This window comes from Crotalus tigris, unplaced genomic scaffold (genome assembly GCF_016545835.1).
Source record: "Crotalus tigris isolate CLP2741 ecotype Arizona unplaced genomic scaffold, ASM1654583v1 scf7180000018301.7375997, whole genome shotgun sequence".
Lineage (NCBI taxonomy): Eukaryota > Metazoa > Chordata > Lepidosauria > Squamata > Viperidae > Crotalus > Crotalus tigris.
This window is the reverse complement of record NW_024096931.1, coordinates 798,218-821,742: the sequence shown is the minus strand read 5'-3', so window position 1 is coordinate 821,742 and position 23,525 is coordinate 798,218. Positions and strand designations below refer to the sequence as shown.

General features: G+C 43.3%; 2 protein-coding genes across 7 annotated transcripts in view; one reads left to right on the top strand and one right to left on the bottom strand.

Annotated features, from left to right (window-relative positions):
• The window catches only part of ARHGAP17 (Rho GTPase activating protein 17), a 77,264-nt gene extending 74,870 nt beyond the window's left edge, over nt 1-2,394 (top strand). For 3 of the 4 annotated variants that reach the window (XM_039349675.1, XM_039349673.1, XM_039349676.1), the window contains one exon: nt 1,468-2,394. In XM_039349675.1, coding sequence (XP_039205609.1) covers nt 1,468-1,613 — 146 coding nt within the window. In that variant the 3' untranslated portion in view covers nt 1,614-2,394. The remainder of the gene's footprint in view (nt 1-1,467) is intronic. The other variant, XM_039349674.1, reaches the window with a different exon arrangement.
• Nucleotides 1,849-23,271, bottom strand: LOC120310834 (testis-expressed protein 47-like). Of its 3 annotated transcripts, XM_039349680.1 has the most exons (8): nt 23,050-23,271; nt 22,812-22,889; nt 10,101-10,170; nt 8,958-9,061; nt 8,618-8,682; nt 7,095-7,290; nt 6,031-6,190; nt 1,849-2,888 (listed from the first exon to the last, which is right to left on the bottom strand). In XM_039349680.1, the coding sequence occupies exons 3-8, from the start codon at nt 10,135-10,137 to the stop codon at nt 2,851-2,853; spliced, it is 600 nt and encodes a 199-aa protein (XP_039205614.1). In that variant the 5' UTR covers nt 10,138-10,170; nt 22,812-22,889; nt 23,050-23,271; the 3' UTR covers nt 1,849-2,850. The 3 variants fall into 3 exon arrangements, with proteins under 3 accessions (XP_039205614.1, XP_039205613.1, XP_039205612.1); XM_039349679.1 differs by lacking the exons at nt 8,618-8,682; nt 22,812-22,889; nt 23,050-23,271 and adding exons at nt 9,180-9,223; nt 10,872-11,005; XM_039349678.1 differs by lacking the exons at nt 22,812-22,889; nt 23,050-23,271 and adding an exon at nt 10,872-11,005.
• Nucleotides 23,272-23,525: the final 254 nt, after the last annotated feature.

Here is a 23,525-nt window from a genome sequence, read left to right as displayed (position 1 = left end):
TATTACAGCATGACAATGACCCAAAACACGCGGCCAAGGCAACAAAGGAGTGGCTCAAGAAGAAGCACATTAAGGTCCTGGAGTGGCCCAGCCAGTCTCCAGACCTTAATCCCATAGAAAATCTGTGGAGGGAGCTGAAGGTTTGAGCTACCAAACATCAGCCTTGAAACCTTAATGACTTGGAGAGGATCTGCAAAGAGGAATGGGACAAAATCCCTCCTGAGATGTGTGCAAACCTGGTGGCCAACTACAAGAAACGTCTGATCTCTGTGATTGCCAGCAAGGGTTTTGCCACCAAGTCCTAAGTCAGGTTTTGAGAAAGGGTCAAATACTTATTTCGCTCATTAAAATGCAAATCAATTTATAACTTTTTTGAAATGTATTTTTTGGGATTTTTTTGTTGTTATTCAATCTCTTACTGTTAGAATAAACCTATCATTAAAATGATAGACATTTCTTTGTCAGTGGGCAAACGTACAAAATCAGCAGGGGATCAAATAACTTTTTCCCTCACTGTACAAGAGCAGGTGCAGCTCCATCTTGCAGTCATTCTGCATGGAAAGGGAAAGGTTACTCTTGACCCATCACACCAGGGCTGCACATCTGTGGAAATAAAGTCCCGCTTATACGTCAGATGTCTTTTCACTATTTCACTGAGGGAGGCGGGAGAACAGGGTGGTTGCCAGTGTAGAAACAGCCTAGCTCCTGTGTGCTCATGTTCCTTGGATTTTGAAATGGGGAGGAGAGCGAGGTAGCCTCCTTGTTTGTGCTAATGGGATCTCTGCCCACTTCCAGGTCCCAGAGAGTTCTACTCTTTGCAGATCCACTCAAGCCCCAGGCCCAACCAGCTTGCCCAGAATGTGTCAAATTCTGCTTTCATTGACCTGTTTCTTCAAATTATGCTTTGTGCTTTTCCAGAATTATCTAAGACAGTGTTTCTCAACCTTGACAATTTTAAGGAATGTGGACTTCAACTCCCAGAATTCCACAGCCAGCATTGCTGGCTGTGAAATTCTGGGAGTTGAAGTCCACATGCCTTAAAATTATCAAGGTTGAGAAACACTGATCTAAGTTGATACTAGCTGGCTCCTGACAGTTGGACTTTCAATTTGTGGCAAACCAGTTTCCCCGTATGACATGAAGAAACTTTGGCTGTCTGGGAATAAAGCTCTCTGTTTTCAGGAGCTAAGCTGCTAAATTTGAAATTTTAAGCTGAAAGCGTATCCTGTCACTCTGAGAAGGTCAGGCTCCTTCCACCACAAAGTTACTAGCCATTATGACTCACATGATAAACTTGATTAAAGTAAGAGGATTCTGGAGTCAGTTTCTGAATTGTAATTCCTGCTCTCCTTTGAATTCAGACGTTTTAGCATAGTGTTGAAGCAGAGAGAGAGTCTTGTGGATCAGCAGCCAGGCCTGAGCTTATCTTTCAGCATTTGCACTGTGTTTGATGTCTTTTCTGCACAGATACCAGTTCTGAGGTTCAAGAGCAATCACGGGGCCTCCCTGGCGTGGAACTTCCTGCCACAGAATTGGTGACTTCGCCGAATCAGAATTCACACAACCACCTTGTGCTTGATCTCGATCATGATACTGAAAGCACTGCTTTGTAAAAAGAATAAAATCACTCCAAAGCAGCCTTTTCTATCCCAATGAAAACCTAACCCATCCAGGATTCACAGTGAGGAGCTTTAAAACAAAGAAGAAGACAAAGAAGGAATGGTACCACTACCTGCCTTGTGTCTTCTGAGAAGACATGTGATCTTTAAAAGAGTTGAATGACCTGTATCCTGACAAAGCTGCCTAAGCTAACATTGGATGTTCTGGCTGTTGCTAAACCTTGTATGAGAAGCTTGATTGCTGCTGTTAATCGAGATGGCCCTGCCAGGAAGTTCCAAGAAGAATCCAAAGCAATGCATGTGTAATGGAAATCATAACCCTTTCAAGACTCTGCTGAGCTCTTCTTCTTGGTCCGTATCAAACAGAGGTGTGCAAGAGACACGCTGTCTCTGATATGCTGCAGACTTCGTTAAAAGTATGAACCAAAAAATTGCTACAGGTGCAGAAGATGACTGCTGGTTATCGGTCACTTTTCTAAACAGTGGATGTATTCTTGTGCCTTGATGGACTTGACACTGTAAAAGGAAATGTACTGTCTCTCTAACTATTTCAGTGCTATTCTTTTTTAAAATATGATTCTTTTCCCCTTTATTTTTCATAGATATTTGTATTAACCCTTCTGCTCTGGTTTCTGTAACTTCCACAGGCAGCTGCTGTCAAGCTGAACTCTGGAAAATATGTATTGCTATAAATGAGTTGAACTTTGAAAGTTATTTTGGATATCTTGTTGGGTTTATCTGCTGAGTAAAATTTGCTCATTTTGTCACTATAAAACCGATTTATTGTAATTTTCCTACCCAAAGAGCTGTATTTTTCCCCTAATTCGCCAATGAATTAAATTGCTTGGGAAGTGAAGCAGTCACCCCAGAAAGAAGAAGGGGGTAGTTTGGCAAGAACCTGGAAGATGCTAGGATGTATAGACCACTGAGAAGCATTTGCCCCTAATTTTCCCTCCTTAACTACCGTTAGTCTCATGGGGTCAGGACCCAAAGAATGAGATGTTCAACAGCTTCTGCAGTCCCTCAGCCCTGTTTGAAAGAACACCAGCACACCACTCTCAAGTCTTCTTGTCAACTTTATTGCTTGCTTTGTTTTCCCTCTGCGTGGGTGAAGAGATGGACATTAAAGTTCTCAGGCCAACTCTATCCAGGCCTTTGAGATTTGTAACTGCAAATTTACAACTCGATCCAGGCCTTCGGACACATTGGTAGGTAGCTTGTCCATAGGATTTCATGTAGACATATGAGTAGGAGTAGGCCATACTGTTTCTGGGGAGGGGAAAGGGAAGTGGAAGAAAAAAGAAACATCATTTTTCCAACCCTTTTACCAGCAGTAACCAGAAGAGCATCTGTATTTTCTTCAGTGCACCCACATTGTGTGTGTACAGTGTGCAGTCTCTCCCCAGGGACTAATCAGAGTGTGCATACATATTGCCTTTGTGTCTCAGGTTGGCTAAAGTGGAGTGGTTGTCTAGGAGGGGGTGTCTGTGCGTGTGTGTCTATCTGTGCACTCTGTAGGAGTGTGCCAAGTATGACCAGGAGGGCAGGAGGCTGAAAGTGGAGCCTCTCAAACCTTCCCAGGCACTGCCCAAGCCTCTCCCCCTCCCCCCATTCAGATGCAAGTTCACACAAATTTTGTTTTCCCATAATCCCCAGGAACCTGCCTTTTTCAGTCATAAATCATGATGGTTGTAAAGTGAATCATCATGTGACTATCCTGATTTTATGACCTTTTTTGTGGCAACTATTACATAAACTCTTATGGGGCATTTTTGCCAAAAACCAGACGTAAAGCCCTGTTCATCAAAAAGATAGTCGTGTAACTGCAGGACATTGCAGATGGTCATAAATTCGGCCATGTGACTGTGGGGGAGGGGGGGCTGGCTGTCGGAACTTTGGATCTTTTGGGAAGTCACTCAGTGACTAGTCCTAAGGCGAGGGCTATCAGAATATCAACAAATAGCCCGAGCCTGCAAAGATGAAGTGAGGAAAGCTAAGGCTCATAATGAACTAAGGCTTGCGACCAAAGTCAAACATAACCAAAAAAAAAAGCTTCTTTCAACATGTAAAAAACAAGAAAAAAGTGAAGGAAATGATTGGTTCATTAGTGGGTGAAAGTGGCAAGAAGGTGACAAGCAATAGGGAGAAAGCAGAACTATTTAACTCGGTTTTTGCATCTGTCTTTACACAAAGGGAAAAAACAGACCAATCTATCAAAAATAGTGCCATAAAAAACAGAAAAGAAACACAAGATAGGCAAGAAAATGATAAGTGAGCACCTGTCCCGCCTAGACAAGTTCAAATCACCAGGACCAGATGGATTACACCCCAAGGTTCTCAAGGAACTGGCAGATGTGATCTCAGAACCACTGAACTATATTTTTCAAAGATCTTGGAGCACTGGGGAACTACCAGAGGACTGGAAAAGAGCTGATGTAGTTCCCATCTTCAAAAAAAAGGGGGGGGGAATGGATCCAGGAAATTACAGACCTATCAGCCTGACCTCAATACCTGGGAAGATTCTGGAAAAGATAATCAAACAATGAATCAATGAACACCTAGAGGCAAACAAAATCACTACTAAAAGCCAACATGGGTTTGTCAAAAACAGATCATGCCAGACAAACCTTATTGCATTCTTTGACCAAGTGACAAAATTAGTGGATCAGAGGAATGCTGTGGATATAATTTACATGGATTTCAGTAAGGCATTTGATAAAGTAGATCACAACCTACTACTCAAGATAGAAAAATGTGGGTTAGACAGCATCACCACCAGATGGATTTGTAGTTGGCTGACCAGCCGTACTCAGTGTGTGGTCCTCAATGGAACTGCATCTACATGGAGAGAAGTGTATAGTGGGTTGCCCCAGAGCTCTGTTCTAGGCCCAGTGCTTTTCAACATCTTCATCAGTGATTTGGATGAGGGGATAGATGGGGAACTCATCAAATTTGCAGATGACACCAAGTTGGCAGGAATAGCCAACACTCCAGAAGACAGGCTTAAGATACAGGAGGACCTGGACAGACTTGGGCGCTATCTAACAAAATGAAATTCAATGGTGAAAAAAGTAAGGTTCTACATTTGGGCAAGAAAAACCAAATGTACAGGTATAGTATAGGGGGTACCTTGCTCAATAGTAGTAACTGTGAGAGGGACCTCGGAGTCCTAGTGGACAATCACTTAAATATAAGCCAGCAGTGTGCTGCAGCTGCCAAAAAAGCCAACACAGTGCTACGCTGCATTAACAGAGGAATAGAATCAAGATCACGTGAAGTATTAATACCACTTTACATTGCCTTGATAAGGCCACACTTAGAATACTGCATCCAGTTTTGGTCACCACGATGTAAAAAAGATGCTGAGACTCTAGAAAGAGTACAGAGAAGAGCAACAAAGATGATTAGGGGACTGGAGGCTAAAACATAAGGAACAGCTGCTGGAATTGGGTATATCTAGTTTAATGAAGAGAAGGGCGAGGGGGGACATGATAGCAGTGTTCCAATATCTCAGGGGCTGCCACAAAGAAGAGGGAGTCAAGCTATTCTCCAAAGCGCCTGACCCAAGCACTGTGGGGTCCCGGCGGGATGGGATGGCAGAAAGAGGCCCTGCAGCATCCCTGTAATTGGGTTGTGAGGGAACAATTCTGGAAGTGGTCGCCATTTTGTCCTGCCCTCCTTCCCCAACACAAGGAAGGAAAGTGTGGGGTGTGATTGGCATGTGTGGAGCAGGCCCAAGCAGAGTGGGAGGAGGGGAGGGGGGATGCTGCAGCGACCCTGCAATGGGTCATAAGGGTGAATGACCACAGGGCCACTGCAGCCATCGTAGTTTGAAATGGGCATATGTAATTTGAGGGCTTATCTTGTAATTTTGTTCCTTAAGCAACCTGTGGTACCTTGAGGACTACCTGTGTGCTCTTGCTAACAGTTTCAATAAGTTCCTTTCTTATGCCATGGTGTTCGCATGAAGCATTTTCCTTGGAGGCTCCTTTTTCTCCACCCACCTCCTTTTAACCGAAAGGCATTGGGGTGTTAAAAATTAGATAGGGTGGGGATGGAAGGATAATTTGAATATATTTCCAAGATCATCTAAATGCACTTAAAGCAGAGGTCTGCAAAATAGGCAATTTTAAGGCTTGTGGGCTTCATCTCCCAGAATTCCTCAGCCAGGATGGGTTTTCTTAATGGCTGGCTAAGGAATTCTGGGAGTTGAAGTCCACGAGCCTCCAAAGTTGCCTACTTTGGAGACCCTTGCACTAAAGCGGCAAAGGCTCTGTCTACGGTCTGTTTACAACCATCTTCAGTTCCAAGTAAAACCTACAACTTCCTAGCAAAATGACGACTTATTTGGTCCCTGGTGAGCCCTGTGGAAGATTCCCATTGACCAGGGGCTGCCTTGCAAAAAAAGTACCTGAATCCATTTGTGGCTGCGAAGGATTGTTGTACATCTTCAGAAATTCTGTCGGGCTCAAACATTCTTGGCTCCTGCACAAATACTGGATTGTTTCCGCTGGGATCAGCAGCTCTGGCACAGCAGTGTGGAGACACTCGCCCAGGCTTTTGTTGCCCACCTTGAGAGGAGGAAGCATGCGCAGCAGATTTAATCCCATGGCATTTATTCTGGAATTAGGGTATCCATTGACTTCATCAGGCTTTTCTGCTTAACCAATGCTGCTCGAACAACTGACTTTTCAAAGCTTGACCTAAAATAAACTTCCAGATTGAAAAATGCGACTGGGAGCGGAAAGGAAGCTCCCAATATGGATTGTGCAGAATTGACTTAAACTGAGGTAGCATCAATATATTTTCTGGGAATCTATTTTTTAAAATAATATTGCCAGTAAAACACCAGAGAATTCAGATTCTGTATCTCCATGGCCAGGATACTGGCTCTTTCAAGAAGAGCAATTATTGTTTTTTATTAAAGTTATGTTCATATAAATCACATTAATGCATCAGAACCTCAAAGAACTATTGCAAGTAAGAAACTAGAAAACAGAGTCTCCATCATGCCCTTGGCACTACAGTATGTATGTCCCCAAGTTCTTCCCTACGCATTGGTATTGTTAATTTAAAATATGTCAAAACCTGTTACAGTGCAAGCCCATAACTAGCCAAAGCAGTAGGAAGGAATTGGCTTCTGAAGGAATGGAAAAGACATTCAGTACTGTGGTCTCTTGACCAAAGCAGAGAGGTGTAAGCAAGTGAAATGCCAGATTTCTTGATCTATCAGGATTTGGTGTACTTCTTATTATGCTATCTGAAGACATCTCAGAGTCTTGAGCAAAAAGCTGGAGAGACCTGGCCACAGAAATGTACTGTGCATTTCTACCAACTTTGTCCCAAATGAAGGAGATGTACTGTTGGAATGCATTATTGTTATGTACAGCCAAGTCTATTTTGGATGAACAGTGCTTGTCCTGGGGAAATCAACCTGATGCCAGAGAGAGAACTGCGGAAGGGATCTACTCTCACCTTGAGTGTTGCAAGATACACTCCCAGCTTGAGAATGAGTGTAAGACACTCAGTAATAACTTCTTCTGTGGTCTGGCTCTGGGTAACATCTTCCAAAGTTACAGGCACTTCCACTTTGGTGGCATGCCACTGTGAGAAAAGTCTGGTGGGGATGTTATGAGACATTACCAATATCTTAATATCTCGCAATAAAGCCCTAAAAGGGAGAGAGAAACCGTATTAAACCCATAGGTCTTTGCACACACATTATGCACACTCTTGCATCCATGTTCTATCAAAATCAAAATATTTAAGGCTTGTAGCTACCTACCAATGACGGGGGTCACATCAAGGACACTGACTACATTGCCCATGGACGTGAGAGGTTGCCTCCCTTCCTTCCAAGTATTTATATAGTGCTTCCTGTTCTAAAACTCCTGAGGTGGTTTACAATAATTATGAAAACATAAGGTTAAAAACAGGATAAAAACTAAGTGGAAAAAATCCACAAGAAACCTGTCAGCAGTTGGGGAAAGGCAGTATATTTAAAATAGAACTTTTTCAGAGAGGCTAAGAACCAGTTCCTCGGGGGCAGGATCCTTCCAATTGATGACCCAAACCCGTCTCTTCCAGATTTGATACAGGATGTTTTTATTCCAACTGGATGTTGATGGCTTCAGTAAGTTGTCATGTTAGCCATCCAGATCAAGGGAGAAATCTAGATATTTCTCTGAAGTCTGCTTAGAAATTCTTGCCCTCTGAATCAGACCAAGCCTCCTGATCCAACCACAGGTCTTCGGGAGCCTATAACCTTGCTCTCTTGGCTGAACATCTTAGTTGTGCTTTTATCCGTCTCTGAAAACAGGGATGAAGACTCTGATGACCTCCAGAAGTTACTAAAGGCCGATGCCCATCCAAGACACTCAAAGAGACACTCAGGTTGCCCAGGAATTGTAGATTGGTGACCTTTGACTGGCCATAGATTCCCCATCCCTTAGATAAGGTGACATTTTTCTCCATCATGGGGTTTTTGCTGCTCTCTGGTTGTTTTCTTGCAGACATTTCATTACCAAACTAAGTAACATCTTCAGTGCTGGGGGGGGGGGTTCTTCCCTATCTTATTTGCACACCCAAATACGGGGAGGGATGGAAAGCTTTTCTTCCTATTGGTGCCGCTGGGCCTTCTGCTTTCTGCCACTTCTTCCCTTAGTTTTTTTTTGCTTTGTTTTTAGCTGTTTTAAAGCCATCAACCATCTGTGAGTACTGGTGAAGAGGTCATACAATGCTCTGTTTATCAGTTTGTACCTTGTATTTTAACTTAACTCTAAATGCATTTTTAAATATTATTTTTCACCTTGGGGTTTTTTAACCATAAAAGCACAGTCATTAAGCCAATCTTTGAGTCAAGAGCATCATCCATTCCTCAGACGATCCCTTTCCAACCCAACTGTGCAGGTAGACTTGGCATCTCTTGGAGGCCCCTCTGCCTCATGGCTGAGATGCCTCCCTCCCGCTCTTCTCCCTGGAGGACTTGCTTGACTTACGCTGCTCCCTGATGTTCAAAGAGGGCCAGGTCCATGAGGATGTGGTAGAGGGTGCCGCTGGAGGCCTGAGGGGAATGGAAGAGCATCAGGATCTGAGGTTCTGAAGGTGTTTCCACTCAACTCTTATTCTGTATTGGAAGTGGTGTTTTCAGAAGCTTCTGGTGGGGAGTTTGCTTAATTCTGCAAATGGCCAAACTACATTGTGCTTGTAATATTATCACTATGTATGCTTACGGATTGGTGCTTAAGTTGGATGTAGGTTTTGTCGGCATTGTTATAAATCCCAACACAATTCAGCTAAAGGATTTTTCATCTTCTCTTAAATATTTGCTTGACTTACCTCCAGAATGTGGAGTATGCTCTGGGAGTAGATGAGAAGGACTCCCGAGGCTGCTTCCCCCAAATGGGATCGTGAAATCTTCTGGAAAAGCTGTTCATGATAATCTTCAAAAAGGAAACAGGAAAGATCAACAGAGAGATCAGCTCAGAATCCCCTCAAAAAACAGATGGGGTGGGAGGAAGGGCAGGCGTCCAGTGCCTGCTGGACGAGGCTTGTTCCCACCTTTCTCACTGGTGTCAGCAGGACCTGCTTCATCTGCCTATAGGCTGCGGAGGAGACAGTGTTATGCCTGATGAGTCAAAGATAAACAACCATACTAATGGATTAACCTATCTCAAAAAACAATTTCGCAATTGGGCATGTGATGCAAAAGGCCAGTGATGAATTAGCTTAGATTTCTAGGGGTTGCTGAACTAAAGTGACAATGCTGGCTGTGGCTTCTGGGCATTGTGATTAGGCAGTAACGGGAGGGCCTCTGCATTTGAACAAATAAACTTGGCAAACATTTGATATTGGTTTAAATGTGTTTTGTTGAGCCCTGTGGTAAATCTGCATTAGAAGCCACCTGTAGTGAACAGAGAGGATGATCTTGAAAGACAGAGGGAAGATCCACCAGCAAGGCAAAATGAGATAAATGAGGCTTGAGCCCCAGCCAAAATGGGGATTACAAAAATGCATCAGGCAGTCACCCCCTCCAAGTCTCATGAAGATAAAGAAGGGAAATTCATTCAGACTTGCAAGACTCTGTTACTACAGTTGTTCTGATAAAAGTAGGTTTAGGTCTACATGGTATCTGTTCCTTAGTTTGGTCTACCTGAGAGGGCTGGATTCAAAATTAAGGTTATTACCAGCATTGTCTTCACAGTGATAAACACTGATCTTCCATGGAGATGGGAGAGTGAGAATGAGATAAACAGACCTCCCCTCAGCCAAACAGGCAAGGCTCATGAAATCCTTCCCATTTGGAGAAATCTGACCAGCCAGGAAACGTCAGAGTGCTATGGGAGAGGATCATCCCTGGGCAAGCACAGATTTCCGTAAGATCTTGGAATCTTTCCCTCACTGAGAGCATCCAGGGACTTCATGGCCTTTAACAAGGGAAGCTCAGTCTTTCGAAGGTCGTGGTGAGACTAACTGCAATACCTGTGATTTCACCCTCACTGGCATTTTCTTGCAGCATCGCGACAAAGATCAGCCGGTGAAGCAGATATTTCTGTGGGAAAAAATGCACCAGAAGATTTAGGTAACACTTTAGGGCTTAGTTTTCCCCACTATTTGAAGCTCTGTCAACAGTGCAATTTTGCAGAAATAATCCATCACTTATTTTTACAAATATTTTGGTATGTCTCCCCCAAATCCATCAAAATACAGGGTGCAGAAAAACCAAACCAAAAGTCTAGAAAGAAAGCTGGACGCTCAAAAGGGAAAACAACCAGCTTAGAAGGCAGAGTCTGGAGATTCAACCCTCTGTCCTCAGCACACTGAACCACCAAGCAGTTGGATTTTAGCCTAACATTACAGCAATTTGTAGTGAGTTTATAATTCCGTGTGTCATGCAAATCCAAACAAATGGCAGAGCAGTCTGAATAGGAGAGGGTCAAAAAATCAGAATGGTGGTTGCTATCACATGGATGAAGGCCCGAAGGTGATAGCCATCATCATGGGTATTTTTAATGTCCTGCAGATGTGCCTGCACACTGGATTGGGTGACTGTGCCCTGATTAACCTCAGCCAAATGCTGAATCCAGACATAATGCTAGGCCATAAACCATGCTCTGTACATATGGTTTTACATGCTCTAATGCAGGGCTCTCTAAACTTGACAACTTTAAGACTTGTGGACCTCAGCTCCCAGAATTTCCCAGCATCTGGGAAGAGAGGCACCCCCCCCCAAGACCTCTGGCCTCCCCACACCTTCATCTGCTGCCGCCGCCTCTCCTCCAGGGCACTAAGGAGGGTATTCCTGGCCACTGAGGGCATCCCCATGTCAGCCATCCTGCTGTGGCAGACTCTTCTGGAACCTTCAAGAAACCAATCTGCCAGCCTGGCATGGCAGTTGCCCTCTAAGCATCTCTTTGGAATTGGCAGTTGGAAGCCTCTGGCTCACCTGAGTGGCCTGGAACTCTGAGCAGGTAGAAGGTGGGAGGCCTGAGAGACCATTGCCCAGCACTCCAGGGGGCCTTCTGCTGCAGAGAGCCTTGGCCTGTGGGCTCCTGGGAAGAGAAGCTGCCCCAAAGAAGCCTTGCCCAGGGCTGAGCAACTGTTCTGGTCAGAAAAGGGTTCCAGAGGCCCCAAAACTTGTAACTGGCTGACCGGCCGTACTCAGCGAGTGGTCCTCAATGGAACTGCATCTACATGGAGGGAAGTGTGTAGTGGGGTGCCTCAGGGCTCTGTTCTGGGCCCAGTGCTCTTCAACATCTTCATCAACGATTTGGATGAAGGGATAGATGGGAAATTCATCAAATTTGCAGATGACACAAAACTGGCAGGAATAGCCAAAACTCCAGAAGATAGGCTTAAGATACAGAAGGCTCTACAGCAGTGGTTCTCAACCTTTTTAATGCCGCAACCCCCAACCGGTTGTAAGTCGAGCACTACTCAACTGGTCGTAAGTCGAGGACTACTCAACTGGTGCAGCACCGTTTGCAGAATGGGACTTTTGGCGGGCTCAGCAGGGCAGAGACAGCCTGGACAATTCCTATTGGCTTTTGAAAGCCAATAGAATTAGACTCTATTCAAGAGAGTCTATTCTATTGGCTTTCAAAAGCCAATAGAATAAAAAGGGAGTAGCACAGCTAAGGAAAAGGGGGGGGGGAATGGCGGACTGCGTTGTTTGGCGACCCCCGTGAAATGGTCGTTTGACCCCAAATGGGGTCCCAACCCACAGGTTGAGAACCACTGCTCTACAGGATTTATACAGATTTATACAGGATCTCGGGGAAGTTAACAAGGTTATCCTCACCCTACACCCAAAACCCAAACCCAAATACCTTCCTTGCAATATTGTCCTTTTAAGACAAGTACTATATGGTGCTTGATCTGAAGGATTCCTTCTTTTGCATTCTGGTAGCTGAAAGCTTTCAGAAGTGTTTTGCCTTTGAATTGGAAAAGCTGATAAGGACCACGATGCAAGTGTAATGGATAGTGCTGCCCCATGGCTTTCACAATAGCCCTACTGGCTTTGGAACTGCATTAAAAATGATGTGGGAAATGGTGCCCCCAATGAGATGCCCAGTCCTTCAAGATGTGGATGGCATCCTGCTCAGGGCATCCACTGAAGACAGCTGGAAAGAAGGACCCATCGACTTGCTGAGTTATCTAGCTCAGCATAGCTATAAGGGGTCCAAAGAAAAGGCTCAGTTGTTTCAACTGCATAGGATAGGATAGGATAGGATAGGATAGGATAGGATAGGATAGGATAGGATAGAACAGAACAGAACAGAATAGAATAGAATAGTTGGAAGGGACCTGGGAGGTCTTCTAGTCCAGCCCCCTGCTCAAGCAGGAGAACATGTACCATCTCAGACAAGTGGTTGTCCAGTTTCCTCTTAAAATCTTCCAGTGATGGAGCGCCCACAATTTTGGGGGGCAAGCTGTTCCACTGGTTAATTGTCCTCACTGTCAGGAAGTTTTTCCTTAACTCCAGGTTGCTTCTCTCTTTGATCAGTTTCCAACCATTGTTTCTTGTCCTACCCTCTGGGGCTTTGGTGAATAACGTGACCCCCCTCTTCTTTGTGGCAGCCCCTCAAATACTGGAACATTGCTATCATGTCTCCCCTATTTCTTCTTTTCTTTAGATTAGCCAAACCCAAGTCCTGCAGCCGTTCTTTGTATGTTTTAGTCTCCAGGCTTTGAGTCTTCTTAGTTGCTCTTCTCTGAATTTTTTCCAATACCTGAGTTTCGTGTTTCACAGGATCAAAGGCAATGGAGAGAACAGAGACAATCAGCCATATGGCTGAACCCAGGACCCACAAACAGCTTTGGGGATTTAGGAGAATGTCTGAGTTCTACTGCACTTGGATCCCAAATTATGGCCTCCTCGTGAAACCACTTTCTGAAGCAACAAAGGAGGGAGACTTATGAGGAGTTTATCCTGGAGTAAAGAATGCCATCAAGCCTTTATCAGAATTGAGGAATTAATGTCAACCGCTCCTGCATTGAGACTCCCTGGACTTACCTAGCCCTTCTGTTTGTTTGCGCATGAGTAGCTGGGATTTGCAATTGGAATTCTGACCCCAAAACCTGGGTCTTGGGAATGGCTGGTAGCTTACTTCTCTAAACAGATAAGATGGCTGTCTGCCTACGGGCTGCACTTGCTACTAATTTCCTTGTAAAAGATCTGAAAAATTGACTTTGGGACGAACAATGCGGGTCCAAGGTCCACATGCAGTGGTGGAGCTTTTGAAGCATAAAGGAGCCCACTGATTGACTGGAAATAGGTTGGCAAAACACCAAGCTCCCCCTTTGGAGAATCCAAATGTGAGTTTGATAGTGAGTGCAAAATTAAACTCTGCCACTCTTTTACCCCAAGTGGAACAGGAAGTAACACATAGCTGCATGCATAGATACTTGATCAAGTTTACTCCAGCAGACCTGACCTGAAAGATTATCAAGCCACCGATAATCCCAACAAGGAGTTTCATACAATGGGAGCAGTTTCATGGGAAAGGGGGAAGGAAGAGTTGGATATGCAGTAGTCACTTTGTGGGACATTAAAGAGCTCCATCCTCTTCCGCTTAACACTTTCGCTCAGAAGGACAAGCTGATTGCCCTCATGAAAGCCTTACATTTGGGTCAGGGTGAGAAAATCAGCATATATACAGATAGCAAAAAGGCTTTTAGAGTTTTGCATGCACGTGGAGCTGTGAAAGGAAAGAGGATTCCTAACTGTGAAGAGTGCAACGATCAAACATGATGTTAGACACAAAAATAGTCACAAATTGAAATCCACTCTGAGTTACAAATAGAAAGGAAGTTTATTAGACCTCACATCCAAGTCTAAAAAAATAATGGTTTGCAAAGCATGGTGGATTAAGGCAATGCAATGTAGCCAAGCACTGAACCACACCCCAAATTCCAAAATCACATATTATTATACATCCTATCGCGACGGCCCATTCCCTCCCCCATGGCCCCATTGGCTTAGGCTTTGGAGGTTACAATCTATCAGAAGCGCCTAAACAGAATACATTATACTCCCCTACTATCCTATATCAATTCTGGAGGAGAGATGTCTCCCATCTTCTACACCTGTTAGATCCAGTAGGGGTACCAGGCACCAGAAGGTCCTTAAAAACAATTCCTCGATGGTGACTCACACTGGGCCCCATGGTAACTCCTGTTCTCCCCCCTTCCTCCACCTGAGGCTTGTATGTTCCCTATATACTCAAAGCATCTACTCAGGCAACTGATTATACAATGATAATTATAAAATATAAAATATGATTACATGATAATACTAAAAGCATATATATTTTTATTTTTAAATTTCCCCCACAATGAGAAGAAATTTTAGCCTTGGTAAAAGAAGTTGAGGTGCTTCCTCTGAGGTAGCCGTAATGCATGTTAGGGCCCATTCCAGGGAGGACACACAAATAGCCAGAGGAAACAGGAGGCCAGATGGGACAGCTAAGGCTGTTGCACACCAACTTTTGGAAAGAAATGGCTGTCTTTAATGCTCTCCTTTGAACTTCCTGATAGACCAGTTTACACCTAGCTGAAGAGGTTTGAGCTGCATTGACATCTGGTGGCTGATATGATTTACTTCATGGAAAGCTCATTCTCTCAAGAACTGTATCTAAACATGTAATTAAATACAGTAACTCCCTCCATGATACGACTCACAGGGAAGAGAAAGTCCAGGGTGTTTACATGGTGCGGTTGTTTGTATGCCTGGGAGTGCATATGGATGCTGCATGGGTAGCATGAGAATGTGTGAGGTGCCAACAGACCTACCCCAAATGGGGCAAATAAACTCTGTATGGAATTCAGATCTGGGGAGCAGCCCCAGGACATTTTTGAGGAATTGTATGTGGAGTCTTGGAATAGGCTGGTTAATTTGGTTTGGTAGTCAGATGTGTTCATAACCTCACAGCCACACATGAAACAAACAGTGCATAACATCTCAGATAGGATCCTCACCAAAGCCAAAACCAATGTCCTTTCCAAAGGATTCAACTTTGCAGTCGCTCCCAAACACATCCCCACTGAAACCATTATATGCGGAGTTGAAACCAGCCTGACCAAACTCAACCCCGATGACGCTAACAGAATCAGACTCGAAATCACCAACATCCTCTGCACCCGCAAGCCACCCAAAAGCAACTTAACCAAAGAGGAACAGACAGCACTACTTAACCTGAAAGAAGACACCAGCATAATAATCCTACCAGCAGACAAGGGCAACGCCATGGTGGTTATGAACACATCTGACTACCAAACCAAATTAACCAACCTACTCCAAGACTTCACATACAAACTCCTAAACACAGATCCTACCACCTACCTGGAAAAAACCACCAGATCCAAAATAAAAGCCTCCCCCATTAGTGAAGAGATCCAGCAAAGAATCATTCCCAGAGAGAAATCATCCAGATGCCCTAAGCTCTATGGTTTCCCCAAGATACACAAAGAAGGAACCCCACTTAGACCCATAGTCAGCTCCATAGGTTCACTTCTACAAAACCTAGCCAAATTTCTCGCCGAACAACTACAGCCCTATGCAGAATCCATCACCTCACATGTAAAAAACTCATTCCATTTCATAGAGATCATAAAGAAACAAAACTTACAGCCCAGCGACCTACTCGTGAGCTTCAATGTCATATCCCACTTCACCCAAGTGCCAATCAAAGAAGCCTTGACAGCTATCCAAAACAAATATAACCCCCCCAAACACATCCTAGATCTGACCAACCACTGCCTATCCAACATGTACCTCACCTATAACGGACAAAAATACAAACAAATAGGAGCACCCATGGGATCACCCCTCTCACCTGTCATTGCAAACCTCTACATTAGTGGATCTCAACCTGTGGGTCGGGACTCCATTTGGGGTCGAACGACCATTTCACGGGGGTCTCCAAACAACGCAATCCGCCATTTTTTTCCCCCTTTTCCTTAGCTGTGCTACTCCCTTTTATTCTATTGGCTTTTGAAAGCCAATAGAATAGACTCTCTTGAATAGAGTCTAATTCTATTGGCTTTCAAAAGCCAATAGGAATTATCCAGGCTGTCTCTGCCCTGCTGAGCCCGCCAAAAGCCCCATTCTGCAAACGGTGTTGCACCAGTTGAGTAGTCCTCGACTTACGACCGGTTGAGTAGTCCTCGACTTACGACCGGTTGGGGGGTCGTGGCATTAAAAAGGTTGAGAACCACTGCTCTACATGGAACACTTTGAAACCCAAGCTCTAGAAAAATCTGATCACAAACTCAAACTCTGGCTCAGATACGTAGATGACACCTTCATAATCTGGCCACATGGGAAAGAAAAACTGGACAACTTCCTCACACACCTCAACAGCCTACACTCCAAAATACAGTTCACCATGGAAATAGAAGCTAATAACCAACTTCCCTTCCTGGATGTCTTAGTCTATAAGAAATCCAATGGCTCCCTAGGACACACCATCTACCGGAAGAAAACACACACAAACTGCTATCTGCACGCTCTCTCTCACCACCACCCAGCACACATCAACTCCGTAGCCAAGACACTCATCTCCAGACGCTTAACTGATGAACAACACCTAAAAACCGAACTACACACTCTCACTAATGTACTAACATCCAATGGATTCCAAAGAAATAAGATTATCAAACTAATCCAAAAAGAAACCCCCACTAAAATCCAAGACAGGGAACAAGAAAATGGCTTAGCCCTCCTCCCATACATAAAAGGCGAGAATCAGCAAGATCCTCAACAAACACAACATCAAGACAGCACTCTGCACAAACAGAAAAATATCCACCATCCTAAGAAACCCCAAAGACAAAATTGAGTTAGAAAATCAAGGAGTATATGAAATCCCATGCACCACTTGTCCCACCACATACATCGGACAAACCAACAGAAGAATAAGTGCACGCATTGAAGAACATAAGAACTCAGTCAAAAAAGAGGAACCAACTTCTTCCCTGATCCAACACCTTAAAGCTACAGGACATGAAATTGACTTTAAAAAGGCCAGAACTATCGCCAAAACTGAACACTTTAATAACAGAATAATCAGAGAAGCCATCGAGATAGAAAAACGCCTGAAAGCTGATGGCCCTATTGTTATGATTAGTCCTTTTGGTGATATCCATATTCAGTCCTTTTGAAGTTGTAAGGAAGGAAGTGAAAGCCATAAAACCCCTTTGCTCATCCCCCTTCCCCTTCGTAGTATGACAGAATCCAGAGAGGGCAGAAATGGGGTTTTCCATAGTTGATAACCAGAGATGAATTATAATTGGATTCTGACACTTCACTTGCTTCATCCAAAAACATCAAGCTGGCTTTCATATCTAAGTCTGGACTCGAACTCAGAGTCTCCACCTGCTTCAGCCAAAAACTCCCAACCAGCTTTCATGCCTAAGGTGTGACTTGAACTCAGCTTGCTTGAAGTTAAACATGTGTTTATTTCATTGACTGATTAATTTTTATGCTATCTTTTTTCATATACAACTCAAGCAGTGAACATAGCTAATAATCCTTCCTCCTCTTCCCCACAACAACCCTGTGAGGTGGGCTGGGCTGAGACAGAGGGAATGGTTTCCACTCCCACCCCACCCTTGATGCTAAACGCCTTCTGGTTTTTAGACCAGCGCTTTGACCAATGGCTCAAATATGCTGGAGCACTTGGAATGGCCTTACTGACCAGTCCTTCCCTGCCTCAGTCCTGGGGCCAGAGGAGAAGCTGTGTCCTTCTGTTCTGACTGCAGGAACAGATCAGGAAACACACCTTGCAATAAATCCAACCGTCAAGATCCCTTTCTAGCCTCCACTGAAATACAGGGAGTCCTCGACTTATAGCCATTCGTTTACTATCTTAAGATCTCTGGCAAAAAAGGTTGTAAAATGGAGAAGACTCATTTAACAACTGCCTTGCTTAGCAATGGAAATATTGGGCTCTATTGTGGTCGTAAGTCGAGGACTGCTTCAGGGCTTTTCCCTCCCCGCCGATCCCTCTTCCCTCGTGCAAGCTCTTTTCTTTCAGTTTCACCTGAAAGATTGCAGAATCTGCTGCAGAATCACAAGCCAGCCCAGAAGGTCTTGGGAGGAAGGCGGCTCCGTTTCACGGGGAGAAAGCAAGAGGGCCTCGTCCCTTGGAGAGGGGGTGGCCAGGGCCTCGTGCTCCTCTCCAGCCTCTTTGGTCAGCCAGGGAGAGAAGCAAGGAAAGCTTTCCATCCTTGGCGTGGGCCGCAGTGGGGCTTGAGCGTTTGGGAGTGCCGTGGTCTGCTTTAGGATACTCTGCCAGGCCAGACGCCCTCTGGAGGTCTGCCCCAGATATCTTATGGGTACAATTGGTTTCCCGTGGGCCCGACAATTGAGAGCCTGGTTTGCCAGAGGTCTTGGTCCCTTGGCAGAATTGCTTCTGAATAGTACATTCGTTTGGGTGACTCCTTTGCTTGGTTGTAAGTTTGCTTGTTCAGAATAAATAAATCTGGTAGGATAAATCTAGGGCTCTATGTGTCCGTGTATGTGAGTCTTTTGCCAAGTGTCAGGCAGTGGCTGGGTTGCCAGATAAACAGTTGTTTGAGAATCCAAAGACAACGAACACACCAGGGAGGAAGGAGATTTCAAGCTGTGTAATCCTTAGCAAGTAAATGAAATACAAGACAACATAAAGTATCAAGAATTCAAATTAAATCAATATTTAATTATTACAGTTGTTGAAAAAAAAAATGAAAGAACCCCATCATCTTTCCACATAGGATAACTGAAAAATACAATGTCTTCATTTCTGTATTTACAGGATAAAGATCCAAGAGATGAGAATCTCTGTAGCACAGGGGTGGAATGTGGAGTCCTCGGTGTGCTCTGACCTTGGTGTTTCATTACCTGACATCGCTGGTCATTAATGTCACCAGTGCCAACGTGTGGGGCTTTGCTCCTTATTTAACATGCAATACAGGTAGTTCTCGATTTACAGCCATTCATTTTGTGACCATTCGAGTTTGCAACAGCACTGGAAAGTGAGTAACAACTGGTCCTCTCAACTCACAACCTTTGCAGCCTCCCCATGGTCATCTGATCAAAATTTGGTTGCTTTGGCAATTGCCATCTATTTATGACGGTTGCAGTGTCCCCAGGTCATGTGATCACCATCTGTGACTTTCCCTGTCCCCTTCCGACAAGCAGGGGTGTCAATGGTGGAAGCCATATTTGCTTAACAATCATGTTGTTAACTTTACAGCTGCAAGTGATTCACTTAACAACTATGGAAAAAAATTGGATGTGACTACCTAACAATTGCCTTGCTTAATGGAATTTCTGGTTTCAATTATGATCATAAGTAACCTGTAATTTGCCAGGCCAGTGGGGGGGGGAGGGGAGGGGAGGGGAGTATGGCTTTCCTCTTAGTACTATAGTACCTTGGTTAGGGTATTCTTTTCTGCTTGATTGTTTGGCATTAATCCCTGTTTAACTGGGTGTAAACTGCTGGAGAGGATGTGTTCTGGTCTTTTTCTTTCCTTCTTAGCCTTTTTTTATTGTCTCTTGATTGGTATGTAACTGTGGTATATCTGTATGTGTTATTCATGGCTGGTTGTCTGAATGCCAAGCTTTCAGAAATTCCCTAGCATTTTTGAGTTTGGCTTGGTTTAGTATAGTCACAGATTCCCAGTTGAAACTATGGTTGAGTCTGTCCATGTGTTGTCTCTTCTGATTGCTAGTTGGTCTTCATGGATGACCTCAGCCTGTCTGTCCTACTTAATGTTTTAGATGACTTCTGTTTTTTCTTCTTATGTTATTTAGTCAGCTTATGTTTTATGGTGATGAACCATGGACAGCCTCAAGGAGCAACTGGAACAAACTATGGCCCCAGTAAACACAAAAATGCTGACAGCCACCTTCAAGGATATATTTCTAAGGGGAAAAAGGGGAACAAAATTCCAAACCAAATTACTCAAGCTAAACTCCTGAAACAAAGAGACAAATGAACTCAAATGGGCAGTCAACATGTCTAACTCAACCACTAGGCCAGTGTTTCTCAACCTTGACCATTTTAAGGCATGTGGACTTCAACTCCCAGAATTCCACAGCCAGCGTTGCTGGCTGTGGAATTCTGGGAATTGAAGTCCACATGCCTTAAAATGGTCAAGGTTGAGAAACACTGCACTAGGCTATAATATGCTCAGAAAGTCCTCAACTATAACATACATAACCCTAATCAGACAGAATTTTTGACAGCTTTAGAAGCAGGATTGAAAACCAGAGGATCTTTTGACATGGCAAGCGAACAGTCAATCCTACCACAGACCAAAAGGAGATAGAAACGGAACCCGCTCAATACTCTTAATAGTATTTATTTTCAGTAGGAAATGAATTATTTTGTAACTGTACAATGAAAAGCAAAACCAAAATACAGTACAGTAAATAAACAATAACAAAATAGGGAATGCCCAAAATAAATACAGTAGTATTTGTCAATAGAATATAAAAACCAATATTTTACAATGCAATATATATCATTATAAAAATATACCATTTAAAGAAAATCTGTTTAAAATGTACAATGCTATACAATATTGTTTAATAGCTTTTTTTCTCATTTGGAGTATTTGGGGTGAAATAGGCAGGTGAGACGAGTCGAACCGTGGGGCTCTGGGCCTGTGAGTCAGAAAGAAAGATGGGGAGGGGGCTTCATGTGTTTGAGCAACTGAAAACTTCCACCTTTGTGACGGTAATGTTGTTGGCATGCCGTCAGGCACAAGGAACCAAATCAATTTCTGTGAATAAGCCAAAGCAGTTACTTTAGATACGAGAGCGCGCGCGCGCGCAAGAGAGAGAGAGAGAGAGAGATACCTTGAAAAGGCTTTCCTAGTTTGGTCTGTGATGCTTCCTCCCTGGGAGCGATTCCCTGCTGTCCAGCCTCTTAACTGCCTCCTCCCCTTCAGCGGGGGAGTCTATCACATAAGGAGTAACTAATACAATAGGGACCTCAAGCAGTTGCTGTTGCATTGATTGTAAAGACTCTTTCTTTATATTTGCGCTATGCACAGATGTTACTGCATCAGCCCTGGGCTCGGGCTCCTCTTTCTGTTGTTGGTCGATTGTCACAGAAGAACCAATATTTGTACAAATGTCAATTGTTGTCAGTGATTCAACTGTTGGGGGTAAAACATGATTTTCTTGACTGTTTTGAAAAGTACGTTTGTTACAGATGATCATAACACCACTCACCAATAATAAAACTACAGCAGTATAACCAATATAAATAGCAGCTCCGATCTCCTGGTGCTCTGGAGAACTAGGCATTTTGAAAGTATCAGGAAACATAATGTCTGCGTTAATCAAGATGGAATAAACGTTCCAGGAAATGGGAATTAAGATTATGATTCCTGTTAGGAAATTCATGAGGCCTCCAACATTAAAAAGAGTGAGCAAAAAAGTTTTGTGTGTTATGGCTCTGACAACATTCCACAAGGCGAAACTCATGAAAGTTATCCCCACGGCTCCCACAATGCAACACAAGCTCAACAAATCTTGAGCTAAAAAAATTTCACTGGGCAGCATCTTCAGGTCTTCCGTGAATTCCTCACAGTGGACGTATCTGTTCTCTGGGTGAGTGCTGTGCAAATAGCAGGCTCTCCATATTCCGACCCATAACACGCCAGGAAACAAGTCGTCCTTACTTTTAATATGCCATATTCTCCAGTGATCCGTGGCTGTGGAGGTAATGCACAGGATCCATCCTAAGATGCTAAACAAATAACCACTAAACTGGGCCCTATTAATCCAGACTGACCATTTTGTAATCATAGATTCGGTTTCACTTGGTAGTTGCCCATTAAGTGATTTATTGTACATGAACTTCAAATTGCTGAAATAAAATCAAAACAAAATAGCTCAACATACAGTATATTTATACTATTATTCTGCCACTTGTATAATGAATAATTCAGCGGTGTAAAAGGCATTCACCACTGATTCCATTGGGAGCAAATTTCTCCAACAGATTTCTGAGCAGTATAAATTTATTTACTAACCAAATTTATATGCCACCCATCACACTATCTAAGTAATAATAATAATAATAATAATAATAATAATAATAATAATAATAATAATAATAATAGTAAAGTTGGAAGGGACCTTGGAGGTCATCTAGTCCAACCCCCTGCTCGGGCAGGAAACCCTACACCATTTCGGACAAATGGCTGTCCAGTCTCTTCTTAAAAACTTCCAGTGTTGGAGCATTTACTGCTTCTGGAGGCAAGCTGTTCCACTGATTAATTGTTCTCACTGTCAGGAAGTTTCTCCTTAGTTCTAGGTTGCTTCTCTCCTTGATTAGTTTCCACCCGTTGCTTCTTGTGACTCTTAGTGGTTTACAGATACAAAGAATATTGTTGTCCCCATTCAAATGTCTAAAATATTTAAGTTGCTTATAAAAAGCAATGTATTTAAAAACTTTAAATCAAATATACTCAGGCAATTGTCAAGAAAAAAGCAAAGAGTTAGATTAAAAGTTAGAGAACTTCATGAGATGTATACAAATGTCAGATATTTATGAATATCAAAAGAAATCCTGCCCCTCATTAATCATTCTTTCAATATACTACAAACTGAACAGGATATATTATTTAAGTATTAAATACAAATCCTACTTAGAATAACAATGAGAGTTCACATAAATGGAAGTCACCTACCTGGTAGCCAGAAGATCCTCATTACTCCTCATTTGCAAATATCTTAGACTATGAACTATGTTGGTGATGGTAAGTTTGCTGAAACAAAACAAAATAGAATAGTTTAGCTTTCATTTATGTAGTTGCATGTATGTGTAATCCATGATGACACACAAATAAAATTATAACGCAGTCGGAACAATTTCTTCTTGGATAAATGTCTGGGATAGTTGTCACAAATAATTCTTTTAAACTGTACCAATGTTTTGCAACCTCAACAATTTTAAGTGCAGTGTGGTTTGAGTGAGCTGGTATCACTGTAATAGGTAGCTTATGCAATAGCAGTGGAATTATATTTGAAGCAAAAACGAAATCCCTCTATTGGTGGCCACAGACAGAGAGTTGCAGCTGTCTCTCACAGTCTCCAGTGCCAAATAACCAGCATCTCTTTTATTCTTCTCCAAAACGTCCCTTCTCAACTGTCACTGGGCATTCCAACTGTCACTCCTCAACTGACAAACTATAGAATTCCAATGACCAATCTCAGTGAGCAGTTTCCATCTTTCTTTCAAATTAATGCAGACATTAATACATACAAACAAAATAAACCAATAGATGTAATCTTAATGTAAAATGGTATGCTAAATGTTGAGTCCGTGGCGGGAAAACAGACACGAGAAGCAGCTGGAGTTCTCAGTTTCATTTATTCAGCGTTCAGCTTACATGAAGATGGCT

What these genes read in the sequence shown, in the direction of transcription:
- LOC120310834 (XM_039349678.1), bottom strand. Translation starts at nt 10,952, where the DNA reads ATGGCTGACATGGGGATGCCCTCAGTGGCCAGGAATACCCTCCTTAGT. An exon ending in GGCGGCGGCAGCAGATGAAG is followed by an intron (nt 10,171 to 10,871) that starts GTGTGGGGAGGC and finishes TTTTTCCCACAG; the next exon opens with AAATATCTGCTTCACCGGCT. An exon ending in GCAGCCACAAATGGATTCAG is followed by an intron (nt 2,889 to 6,030) that starts GTACTTTTTTTG and finishes TCCCCTCCCCAG; the next exon opens with AAACAGTATGGCCTACTCCT.